Raw genomic sequence first — 12,507 nt, 5'->3', positions numbered from 1 at the left:
AAACCATGCAGGTAATGGTGTATCAGAAAAGTAGTACTTTCTATTGAAGTAGAATGGAATGAGCATCTCTTCAAAGAATATAAAATACTACTTGTACAAGGGATTTGAAAAGTACTGGCCTACAAAACCACACAAACAAGTCTACAGCTAACACCCACACAGACATGCTTGTGGATCCTCGGCACAACTTGTTTTTTTTTACACTTACGACACGCTCACACATGGAACACTGCTCACTGTGTACTAATTGGTACACACTCATACTGTACAAACACTCACACTCGTTTTGCACACTGTCAGAAATACTGCTACATTTTTCTCTAACTGTAAAAAGAGCATTATCATAGGGTAAAAAACCCTTTCATCCAATTGTTTGGCAATTGCAGCAAGACAACTACACCACTTTTGGCCAATGGGGTAATGTTTCTCTGAGCTGGCTGGGTAAATAAATCAAATAATGACACAGACGATTAGGGTTCACGAATGAAAATCAAAACACCAACAGTTTCCTCAACTAGAACGGCTGCTTCTCTCACAAAAGCATTGCACAGTGCACACAGGTGGAACAAGTTACGCAACAGCCGTGATGGACACAGATGGAGTGTTTGGTTCATACTTAAATGCAAATCCAAACATGTTGGCAAACACTTACTTAACATCAACTAAGGTTAAAATAGTGCTCTATCCATCATTGCACGACAACTTATGCTGTATATCAAGACCTAAGCCATAAGTTACTTTATTTGGCATGTACTGTAGCACGCACCAAATACTCTATAAAAATGTGTGAATTCGGCAAAAAAATATCTTCACCTTGAGTTTTTCACTGTTTGGTGTCAGCTATTTCCTCAGGTTGCAACAGTATTTTTTTACTAGACTTTCTCCCTGTCCGGTGTTTACTACAGGCTGAGCCGAGGCGCACCTGTCCCTAGACTGAAAATCAAAGCAGCACCCTGGTCCTCGCAACACACATACGTCTGCAAACTTAATGAGTGGGCCACAGCTGAAACCATTAGTTGGTCACCTGCACACTTCTAATGGGGGTCGTAAAGATGGTGGCCTCGCTCAAGCCAACTAATTGTTTGCACGTTTAGGGGCAGCTGGTGAGAAACACTTGTTTCTGTTGCGGGATCCAATGAACTGGTGGCTGAGATGTAGCAGTGAGACGAAGGGGCGACTCTATATGTTGACGCGAGTCGCCGTATTGTCCCCACCGTGCAACGTGTTAGATAGAATGTACAGGAACACGCTGCAACAGGGTGAATGCACTGCGAGGGCCTTGTTTGAACTATCTGACACTATTCCACAAGGCTCAGTCAAATGTAGCTGAATTGAAAGGGGGAAATAGGGGAGAAGTGCTCATTTCACGATATCTATTTTGCTCTCTAACAAATAAGAAATAAGAGGTCAGACATATTCATTGACCTCAGGGATTGTGAATGATGATAGGTTACAGTGAAATGAACCTTGGACAAAAATCTCTCCCAAGACGACATGGTGGTGATGTGAAATATGAGTGAGTGCCACACCGCACAAATATGTCTGTCTATACAAATGGGTTTCTCCGTCCCATATGCCTGAGGCCAATAGGGAGTATTGTCTCCATATTTTGAGTCCAGTGACTGGCGATGATTGAGGCAGTGACGGATTGGGCTCTGGATATAGAATCCTGGGCTATCAGTCTCATCGGCTGCTGCCAGTGAACGCGGAACACTCAGTCTTCTGCTAAGCTTGGGAACTTGCACTTTATTAAGTCGCCCCTCCTCCTCCTAGCAGACAAAGACAGGGGCAACATAATTCACTTTGCTCGATTTTACAGTGGCAACTGGGGAGGGTCAAGTTAAATCTGTTCCTTAGTTGTGCAGACCACTCAGTCACACACACACACACACACACACACACACACACACACACACACACACACACACACACACACACACACACACACATACCCCTCCTCTCCCTGCCTCAGTGGACTGGCTGTTTTGGGGGTTAGATCGGGAAAGGCAGTTACGGTGGGCATAAGCTAGGGGAGTGTCTCTGAAAGCGATCCAGACCAATGCTTTGCACATTTAAATCAGCAATGACTATTTCTTAATGAAACACTTTACTATCCATAACAGATCTATCCACTACCACATTCTAGTGCTGAACAAAACTAACTCAAAGTCTCCAGTTCCGTCTTTATTAACACTAGGTCACAAGGAAAGTACACTAGGGTTCCAGAATCCAGAGAAGGCCAGTGGCTCTACAGAGTACGTTTCCCTTACCCCATAACAAGAAACTTCATCTACACGCACAAATGCAACTCTTTTCTGCAATGTGACTTGACATATAGAAACTCACTGTTTGGGCATTGCCCCTCAATGGAGTTTTGGGGAATGTACTTTTTTTGTGTGCATGGTATAAGTTGGGTATAGGTAACTGACATGCAACTTTTTGGTAAGATTTCATCTCTCAATGCGTCAAACCTGAATTTCCTCTATAGGAGTGTCCTTTTTGCAGCTGGACTACACATTAGCTACTTATCCATGAGAGTTAAACATTTAAATCAACAATCTACCTTGCAAAATGACACAGACACAATGCATTGCACTCCACTAAAGTCAAACACACAAAAAAGGATATGCCTGGTGAGAAATGCATCATATTTTAATGCACTGGGAGGGAGAATTATCTGATAACCTGCTAGAAAAAGAAAATATGAAATGTGTTCAAATCATATAGCAAATGGTCTCGGATAATGATTTTTGGAAACAATTCAAATACTATAATAAATAACGAATGTACTGTCACTAATAAAAGCCACTTGTCTTATTTTTGCAATATCTTAATCTAGATAAGTGTACATTTTACATGTTCAATATTTCACAATGTAAAGTGATGCACTTTAACAATATATAATATCACCCACCTTATAGCCTGTATCTGTTCAGCCAAATTGAAGTGTAGCTACCAATGCAAAGTAATGCAGCTGTCAACCAGTACTGATCAATAACTTGTATACTGCCGACCACTCAACGCATATCAGTTCTATGAATTCTCTTTGTGTTACAGAGGATAAATGTGTGACACATGGGTTTAATTAATGCGAAATTCAACTGCATGTCAGTTAAAATGTCGCATTAAATGAAGCATCATTCAGTGAACACCAAATATTAAAACGGACGTTTACAGTTATGCAGGTGCTGCTGCGGGTCGATTTTCCCCCAAAAGATATCATTGCATTGTGATGAAGGGAAAACAGTGCAGTGAACACATTAAAGTAAGTTTGTGGACTTAAAAATGGATTGACACCGTACGAAAACCAGTATAGCCTTACAAACGTGTCGTCGACGCGCTCACCCGTGAGCGGACATGTCAATTGACCCGCTTATCGGACTTGAGCTCCCGGGTGGATGTCTGTGTGTGCGATAGAATGACAACCAACACAGAATAAACGTATCTATCCTAGTTCATTATAACGTACTGCTTTTGTCTAACATGACACCACCACTCGCGGCCTCTTGAAGAGCTGAGGGTCACTTACACGATAGGCCTATACTCTGAGCATATATGATATAGTCTCATCTTGCATGCTCAAAATGCACTGAAAAACGAATAGCATATTGAACATGCAAGATGGTAAAGGTGAGCTTCAGTAGGCTTGCTCTTGTTAACCTTTTTGGCTGTTTATTTCTTTAGTTCAGACAACGGGATGTGTCAAACTGTCGGCCATGTGCACCGTGCACCATAACAAATTGTTCATGTCACAAACTGACGTAAATATTGACCTAAACCCAGGAGCAACGGTTTTAGTTGTTTACATTGTAAGAGTAAATATAAATAATAAACATAGTATATCATATAATCTGAGATACCCTAATTCAAGAGACAGGGGAGATTTGTCGTGACTATTTTCCGTGATGACAACTTTGGATGGTTAAAGATGTTAACGCAGAAACATTAAAACCAAAAAGTAATTTGTCGGTAGGCCTATATAGAATTATTATCAGATTTTAAAGAAAGCATAGGCATTTAAACTGGTCTAGATTATTTCAGGTCAGCAGAAGTCATGTATTTAAACATTTGAGTGAAACCAATCAATTTATGCCAATACACTCACATCATCAATATTTTCAATATGATCACCTACCCTATTATTTATTTATATTATACAAACCGTGTTTTATTTGTTTTAGACCCAAACATCAACATTAATCAATACTTTATCAATTCGAATTGATTTATGAAAATATGACATTTTATTAATTAAGCCCTTCTAATTAATTATGACTTCAAAACAACTTAAAAATTACACTTGTAGGTAGGCTTAAATAATACAAAGGATATGTTCTCCTTGTGTGGCATAGTGGAACTGTTAACACGCTGTCAATCTTCACACCAATAATTTACAATAGCGCAAGCATGTCCATAAAATCGAGTTGCCCACAGCTGGATGGATACACATCTATTTCGTATAGCCTAAATGAGTAATATTCGATTGAATGTGTCTTGGTATAGTTTAAAATGATAGAAAAGCAACGATGCTCATATGAATTCAATAGGATGGGCCAACACAAATCTCATAGTTTAATGGATGCAACTTTACGCCTAGATCACATATAGGCATAGGCCTACATATGAGAGTTGTGTTAGGCTGTAAGTATGGACTGGCACTTGTTCAACACAAAGTCTAATATAAATCATTTGGGGGTTTATTTAGGCTATGTGTAAGGGCTTCCTGAACCAATCAACGTATACACAGAGGCAAACTCTTCGAGGTGATCTTACTGTTTAGCCAGCACTACTGTGGAACGGTGTTTGGTTTACATTAGGTCACTCATGCGGGAGATAAGATGACGTTCTATTACACGGTAGGTGCGTATTGTAAAGTTGACTTATTTTCTTATCCGAGTCAAGAGTTTTCAATAACAGGAAATTGCTTGGAGCTCATTCGGGCATATCATGTGAAAGCGCATCGCGCTCAATGCCTTCCACTCACCACGCTTTGTGATGCTAGGCTGTTTACACATTGCTACATGTTTTACAAGTATTGGGGCACTAAGTCTAGAGTTATTTTGCAAATCAATGCAGGATACAGTAGCCTACTTAAAAGGCCAACCGTTAACGTCTTCACAGATGCTTTTCTATCCGGAACGCAGTAAGCCTATACCTTCAGCGTTCCTGTGAGCGGTTCTCGTATAGGCTACGAGTGTATACTGTCGGGCAATCTGCAGTGTTCTGTCAGCATCCTGTCCAGCGATTATCATATGTGCGTCTAGTTGATGTTTAACCTACCTTTGTGCTGCTGTGTTCGCGTCCAATATCCCCGCGCTCTGCATCCAAGAGCGGACCGGTGTCATGCCACTCGTGAGCGGTTCCTCTTTCATGGTCAAGGCTCCCCGCGGGAGGCTGTCCTGGATGGAGAACATGAAAGTAACCTTCTGGGAACTCTCTCTTAACCAACTCACAAGGCCACCTGGATTAACGACGAGCAACTGAAAAGGGAAGAATCTTCCCCAAAGTGCAACAAGGGGGAAAGCGATAGCGGTCCTTATCCAAAGACGAGCGTCGTATCCCTTTGGGTTTTTCCGCTTTATTTTTAATTCCAACCCCAGTTCAGTTCGCTCAAGCTTAACCGGTCTCAAGTTAAAAGAGGGTGGAGAGAGGGTGAGCGCTAGAACAGTTAAGCATCTCGAAGGAGAAGAATCAGCCGGGATCTAGGATACCTTTTCGTTGTGAGTAAAGAGAGGGGAGATGCCGAAGTTGATCAGAAGAAGGCGAACATACGCGCACGGGATTGTGAAATGAAAAGTGGGATAAAACAAGCGACTGCTTCAAAAAGGAGTAAAATGAAATGATTACCAAACAAGAGGGAGGGACGGACCATGGAAGGCTTGCTCTCCCAGGGGAAAAGGGGGATTGGGTAGCAAGAAATCTCATTCCCTCCCTCCCGGTCTCTTTATGCTTCCTCTGTCCCAGCGGAGCGCACCTTCTCTCGGGTTCGGAGGCTCTAGTGCTCTCGAGGGGGACAAGCATGGATTTGACAGGGGCGGAGTCTAGTCCTTATATGGAAAAATCATTTGAACGTCAATGGCAGTTCTGTCTTTTCATTGGCTGAAGTCATCAATGACGTCATTTTTTTGAATTCGCGGCAAAAGCTTTCCGGTGTTTACCTGTACAACATTGCACGCTTTGCTGCGCTGTACGCGTGGGCGCAAATATGCGTATTGCTTCACCAGATTAATCTGTCGATTTGCATGTTGGTCTACTTTTTGAATTGGCTCATAAAGGCATACTGATGACCTCTCATTTGAAAGCATTGATACTGTCCTTTGAGTGCAGAATTACTGAGGAGCACGGACGTCTGTGATGGATATTCACTGTATTTTGTTGTGGCATTGGACTGTATAAAATCCATTATGTTTGTAAGGAGCAATAGACTTCCACAACATGGTCATTAGAAGTCATTTGTTTTTAGAAAGACATACCCACGTGCGCGCATGAACACACACACAAACATGCGCACACATAGACACACTCGCTCATCATACACACACTAACATATATTTCATGATGATTGAACATTTGCTAATATCTCATGATGGGGAACAGAACAATTGTTGCCATATGTCTTTCTTGAGGGGTCCGTAGCGTGCAGGCATTTTTCGCAATCATGCTTCTCTTGGCATTGTTGAACGGTATTTGTGAACGTGTTCAATGAGATTTGACAGCGCGGTGTACTTGCAGTCCTTTGCGTCCAGCAATGGTAATACAGTTGATCCCAACAGCCTAATAATAATAATATTAATCATAATAGTGCTGTCTCATAGTTATTAATAATAAAAACTCTTAACAATGTAATTGTTTCAGATAATTTGACAGATCCGTGAACACAATAGCCTATGGCTACCACGACAACTCCAATTTCAGTAATAAGGAATCTCCCAAAAGCAACCACAATTAAATATTTACACAACTTTAGCCTCTCCAATTTAGGAGGCCAACATGTCTTTCTCTACAAGTAGACTAGATTAATTCGATTATAATTGATAAATTACCATACGATGCTACTTTTAGAATGAATAACCTGATCCATAATTTCTCACAACAAAACACGGTATGTAGGTCTAACTCAGGGGTGTCAAACTCATTCCATGGAGGGTCTGCGGGTTTTTGGTTTTTCTTTCAATTAAGACAGACAAACAGGTGAGGGGTGTTCCTTATTAATTAGTGACCTTATGTCATCAATCAAGTACAAGGGAGGAGCGGAAAACCGCAGACACTCGGCTCTCCGTGGAATGAGTTTGACACATGTGACCTATATCATGTCATCGCAAGTCACATTACCGCAGTAGGACCTAAAACAATATTCAATAAAGATAGGCTACGTTTTTCCTGTTACTTAAACGAACTGTTAATAATAATAATAATTAATAATTAATAATAAGAAGAAGAAGAAGAAGAAGAATACAATTGATTTAACTTTATCATTATTTTGGTGGACTATTACCAACTAAAAATAACCAAAACAATATTAAGTTAATGATTCGCCTATAGCCTAACAAAACGTTTGTTTAAACAGTTGGGGCAAAATAAATAACTATTGCATTTTTTCCCCCCTATGGCACTTCAAGGATAAAATTCTATGTTTCCGACTAACTAATGTAAATGTCCAGTCTCAAGAGCAAGAAGATGGGTAGAAAAAGTTTTTTTTGTGACATTCATATTTCAATTGCACTTTCTAGAGCGGTCAACAAGGCCGTCTACATGGCTTGACGGGATATTCAGGAGGCCACAAAACACGCAGTGGAGACAATCCGAAACTCCGACCTCGCGTGTGAGTTTCGTTGGTCGACACGTAACCATCGAACGCATAACCATATGGATCAACAATAATAAGCAATGTCTTCTCAGCAGCTGGCTCTTGGTACACTTAATGCAATTTAGGCTACGCATGATTACAATGGAAATGTTTATAGGCTACTGTAAATTATGGTAAGGGAACTACATAGATTTCAGCACGTTTCTTTGGAGTCAAATTTGTTCCAAATATTTCTGCATTCATACAAACCACTCAAATTGAGTGGCTTAAGACTTGTGGTACTTATTGTAAAAGCTGATTGAGAATAAACAAACGATATTTTTTTAATAGAAAAAATGATATCCATCCAATTTTTTTGGTCATATGCTCAGGCTTTCTCTTTCAACGTTTGATTGACAAGAGTATTTCACGGAAAATTCACTGATCACTGGTCTTGTTTTTTCCGTTTGCAAGCGATTGCTGTCACCTAGTGGGCATGAGTTGCAACATGCGTTATCAAGGGAAGATGGACAGGGGCATGAATCAAGGTATTATTGTCCTCCTTAGTGCATAAGCAAAAATGATCTACAAACATATAGCACTTGTACATATATTCATGATTTCAAAGTAGAAACATTCTCAAAATGTTTCCTACAGCAACATATTCAAAAAGATTACATTTGAACCTGTAACAAACCCCATATTTTGGTCATCCTTGTCTGAACCAGAATGGCCCATAGAGCAGGAGCCGAATTCCATGAGAATACAATATTCTCAAATCCTCCACGAACACACTTACTTCAACTAATCAAGGGTGTGTTAGTGCTGGGTTAGAACAAAAATGTGCTCCTCCTGGGGGACCCTGATTTAAGCACACTTCTTGAATACATATACTCCCTCTCCCAGAAACATAGCACAGCACCCCCTATACAGCACTGCGTCCCTATACATCGCAGCATCCCCTATACAGCACATCACCCCCTATACAGCACAGCACCCCCTATACAGCACAGCACCCCCTATACAGCAGAGCACCCCCTATACAGCAGAGCACCCCCTATACATTGCACGGTCACAACCCTAAATCCAATGATGCCTGCATAACCCTTAAACACCTCCACACCAGGGGTGCAAGACCTATCGTTCCAGCACTCTGAAGTCCAACTGACATAGTCCTGGCTCATCACACCAGTCATATGGATGGCCAGAGAGAAAGGAGACTGCAGGTTTGTTACAAGAAATATTGGTTTACTTTGTGATGTCACGAGAAAAATCTGAGAGCTTAAAGTAGGTTTCTGCAGAAAAAAGGTTTGGAAGCCACTTATTTAGAGGTTTAGTTTTCTTTAAACATCCATTACAGACTTCGGTTAACTTTAGCCACCGCTAGCTAAAAATCAATGGAAGTGATGGGGGCATGTGAGCAGTTTTTTGAAAAATAATGTCCAAATCACCTGACATCAACTCTATATTTGGTTTAATGATACTTAAAGGTGATTTGGCCATAATAATTTTAAAAAACAACATACTCACATGCCCCCATCACTTCCATTGATTTTTAGCTAGCGGTAGCTAAAGTTATCTGAAGTTTGTAATGGCTGTTTAAAGAGTTTAATGTATTACAGTTTCTGCTAGTCCATAGACTACTTCCAGGGGAATGAAACATCTAACACCAAGTTGTAAAATAGTCAATTACACCTTTAGCATATAAAAAGGCACAGACTGCCACCTAGTGGCCAGAAAAAGAAACCATTTCTAGTTGTGAATCATAAGCAATGAATGAAGTTGCAGTCAGAACAGCCTCAACTACACGGGGCATGGACTACGAGGAATCGAAAGCATTCCACAAGGATCATGGTCCATGTTGACTCAAATACTTCCCACAGTTGTGTCAAGTTGGCTGGATGTCCTTTGGGTGGTGGACCATTCTTGATACACACAGGAAAATTTGAGTGTGAAAAACCCAGCAGCTTTGCAGTTCTTGACACACTCAAACCGGTGCATCTGGCACCGGTTTGAGTGCTACCATACCCCGTTCAAAGGCACTTCAATCTTTTGTCTTGCCCATTCACCATCTGAATGGCACACATACTCAATCCATGTCTCACGGATAAAAAAATCCTTCTTTAACCTGTCTCCTCCTTTTCATCTACACTGATTGAAGTGGATTTAACAAGTGACATCAATAAGGGATCATAGCTTCCACCTGGATTCACCTGGTCAATCTATGTCATGGAAAGAGCAGGTGTTCTTAATGTTTTGCAATCTCATATATATATATATATACACCACTGTTCAAAAGTTTGGGGTCAAATGTCCTTGTTTTTGAAAGAAAGCAAATTTTTGTCCAATAAAGTAACATCAAATTGATCAGAAACACAGTGTAGACATTGTTAATATTGTAAATGACTACTGTAGCTGGAAACTGCAGATTTATAAAAAATCTTTGAAATTGTTTAGAAATTGGTTAGGACATCTACTTTGTGCATGACACAAGTAATTTTTTCAACAATTGTTTACTGACAGAATATTTCACTTATAATTCACTGTATCACAATTCCAGTGGGTCAGAAGTTTACATACACCAAGTTGACTGTGCCTATAAAAACAGCTTGGAAAATTCCATAAAACTATGTCATGGATTTACAAGCATCTGATAGGCTAATTGACATCATTTTAGTCAATTGGAGGTGTACCTGTGGATGTATTTCAAGGCCTACCTTCAAACTCAGTGCCTCTTTGCTTGACATCATGGGAAAATCAAAAGAAATCAGCCAAGACCTCAGAAAAAAGATTGTAGACCTCAACCAGTCTGGTTCATCCTTGGGAGCAATTTCCAAACGCCTGAAGGTACCACGTTCATCTGCACAAACAATAGTACGCAAGTATGACCACCATGGGACCACGCAGCCGTCATACCAATCAGGAAGGAGACGTGTTCTGTCTCCTAGAGATTAACGTACTTTGGTGCGAAAAGTGCAAATCAATCCCAGAACAACAGCAAAGGACCTTGTTAAGATGCTGGAGGAAACAGGTACAAAAGTATCTATATCCACAGTAAAACGAGTCCTATATCGACATAACCTGAAAGGCCGCTCAGCAAGGAAGAATCCACTGCTCCAAAACTGCCATTAAAAAAAGCCAGACAACAGTTTGCAACTGCACATGGGGACAAAGATCGTACTTTTTGGAGAAATGTCCTCTAGTCTGATGAAACAAAAACATAACTATTTGGCCATAATGACCATTGTTATGTTTGGAGGAAAAGGGGGAGGCTTGCTAGCCGAAGAACACCATCCCAACCCGTGAAGCACGGGGGTGGCAGCATCATGTTGCTGCAGGAGGGACTCGTGCACTTCACAAAATAGATGGCATCATGAAGAGAAAAATTATGTGGATATATTGAAGCAACATCTCAAGACATCAATCTGAAGTTAAAGCTTGGTCGCAAATGGGTCTTCCAAATGGACAATCACCCCAAGCATACTTCCAAAGTTGTGGCAAAATGGCTTAAGGACAACAAAGTCAAGGTATTGAAGTGGCCATCACAAAGCCATGATCTCAATCCCAAAGAACATTTGTGGGCAGAACTGAAAAGGCATGTGCAAGCAAGGAGGCCTAAAAACCTGACTCAGTTACACCAGCTGTCAGGAGCAATGGGCCAAAATTCACCCAACTTATTGTGGGAAGTTTGTGGAAGGCTACTCGAAACGTTTGGGTAGCCCAAGTTAAACAATTTAAAGGCAATGCTACCAAATACTAATTAATACTAATATGTAAACTTCTGACCCACTGGGAATGTGATGAAAGAAATAAAAGCTGAAATAAATCATTCTCTACTATTATTCTGACATTTTTAAATGTATTTGGCTGCTGGGAGGTATGAGTATTTTGTAGATAAAAGTGAAAAATTGGCATACATTAACGTCGTAAATAGACAAGACATTGAGTTCCTTAAACAAAGGTGCAGATGGAGCCAGGTAATTAGAGGAGGTGGCTAGTCTTCCAAATGTATGATGAGTAATATATGTAGGTAGGAGGCATATGTACTGGCCCAAACTATATTACAGGAAATAAGATATGGGTCAAAAAAAACATAGTATAGAGTTAGGAAGAAAGCCTGATGAACCAAACCACTCATCTTTCTGATGATTCTGGCTCTTTTTTTTAACAATATTTTGTGAATATTATAAGTGATAATATTATAAGTGAATACAATAAAGTTTTTTTATTTTTTTTATTTTTTTAACATTTAAAAGTAAACAAATTATCTGGAACCATTCAGAGAATGTGGCCATGCTTGAGTTGGCTTCATTAATTAGTGAGTCAAAATTATTGTGTGATAAAATGTAATTGGTATCATCAGTAAAGAGAATGGGAAGTACGGTAGACACAGCAGCAAGGTCATGGTTATAGATAAGGAATAACAAAGATCCAATTATCAAACCCTGCGGCACGCGACAGGATATCTTGGCCCTGGTAGATGCACAGCCGTTTAAATAAACACATTGTCCTCTATCATAAACATAACTATATAAACAATGATGTGTATAATCATAAAAAAACGTAATAACAATTTTCATGATCAACCGTGTAAAACGCTTTGGATAAATCTCTCACTAATTGATAGTACAATGTGTAAACACATATCTTATTTTTTTAGGATTTCAGTTTGTGAGTGTGTGATATGGGGGTTTGATACATATTTATTTCGACATTATAAA

General features: G+C 40.1%; 1 protein-coding gene across 2 annotated transcripts in view; it reads right to left on the bottom strand.

Moving 5' to 3' along the window:
• Positions 1 to 5,925, bottom strand: part of LOC135545916 (transcription factor COE3-like) — a 100,372-nt gene extending 94,447 nt beyond the window's left edge. For both annotated transcript variants that reach the window (XM_064973898.1, XM_064973899.1), the window contains exon 1: positions 5,281 to 5,925. In XM_064973898.1, coding sequence (XP_064829970.1) covers positions 5,281 to 5,414 — 134 coding nt within the window. In that variant the 5' untranslated portion in view covers positions 5,415 to 5,925. The remainder of the gene's footprint in view (positions 1 to 5,280) is intronic.
• Positions 5,926 to 12,507: the final 6,582 nt, after the last annotated feature.

The sequence above is a fragment of the Oncorhynchus masou genome, chromosome 9 (genome assembly GCF_036934945.1).
Source record: "Oncorhynchus masou masou isolate Uvic2021 chromosome 9, UVic_Omas_1.1, whole genome shotgun sequence".
NCBI lineage: Eukaryota > Metazoa > Chordata > Actinopteri > Salmoniformes > Salmonidae > Oncorhynchus > Oncorhynchus masou.
This window is presented reverse-complemented; position numbering and strand designations above follow the sequence as displayed.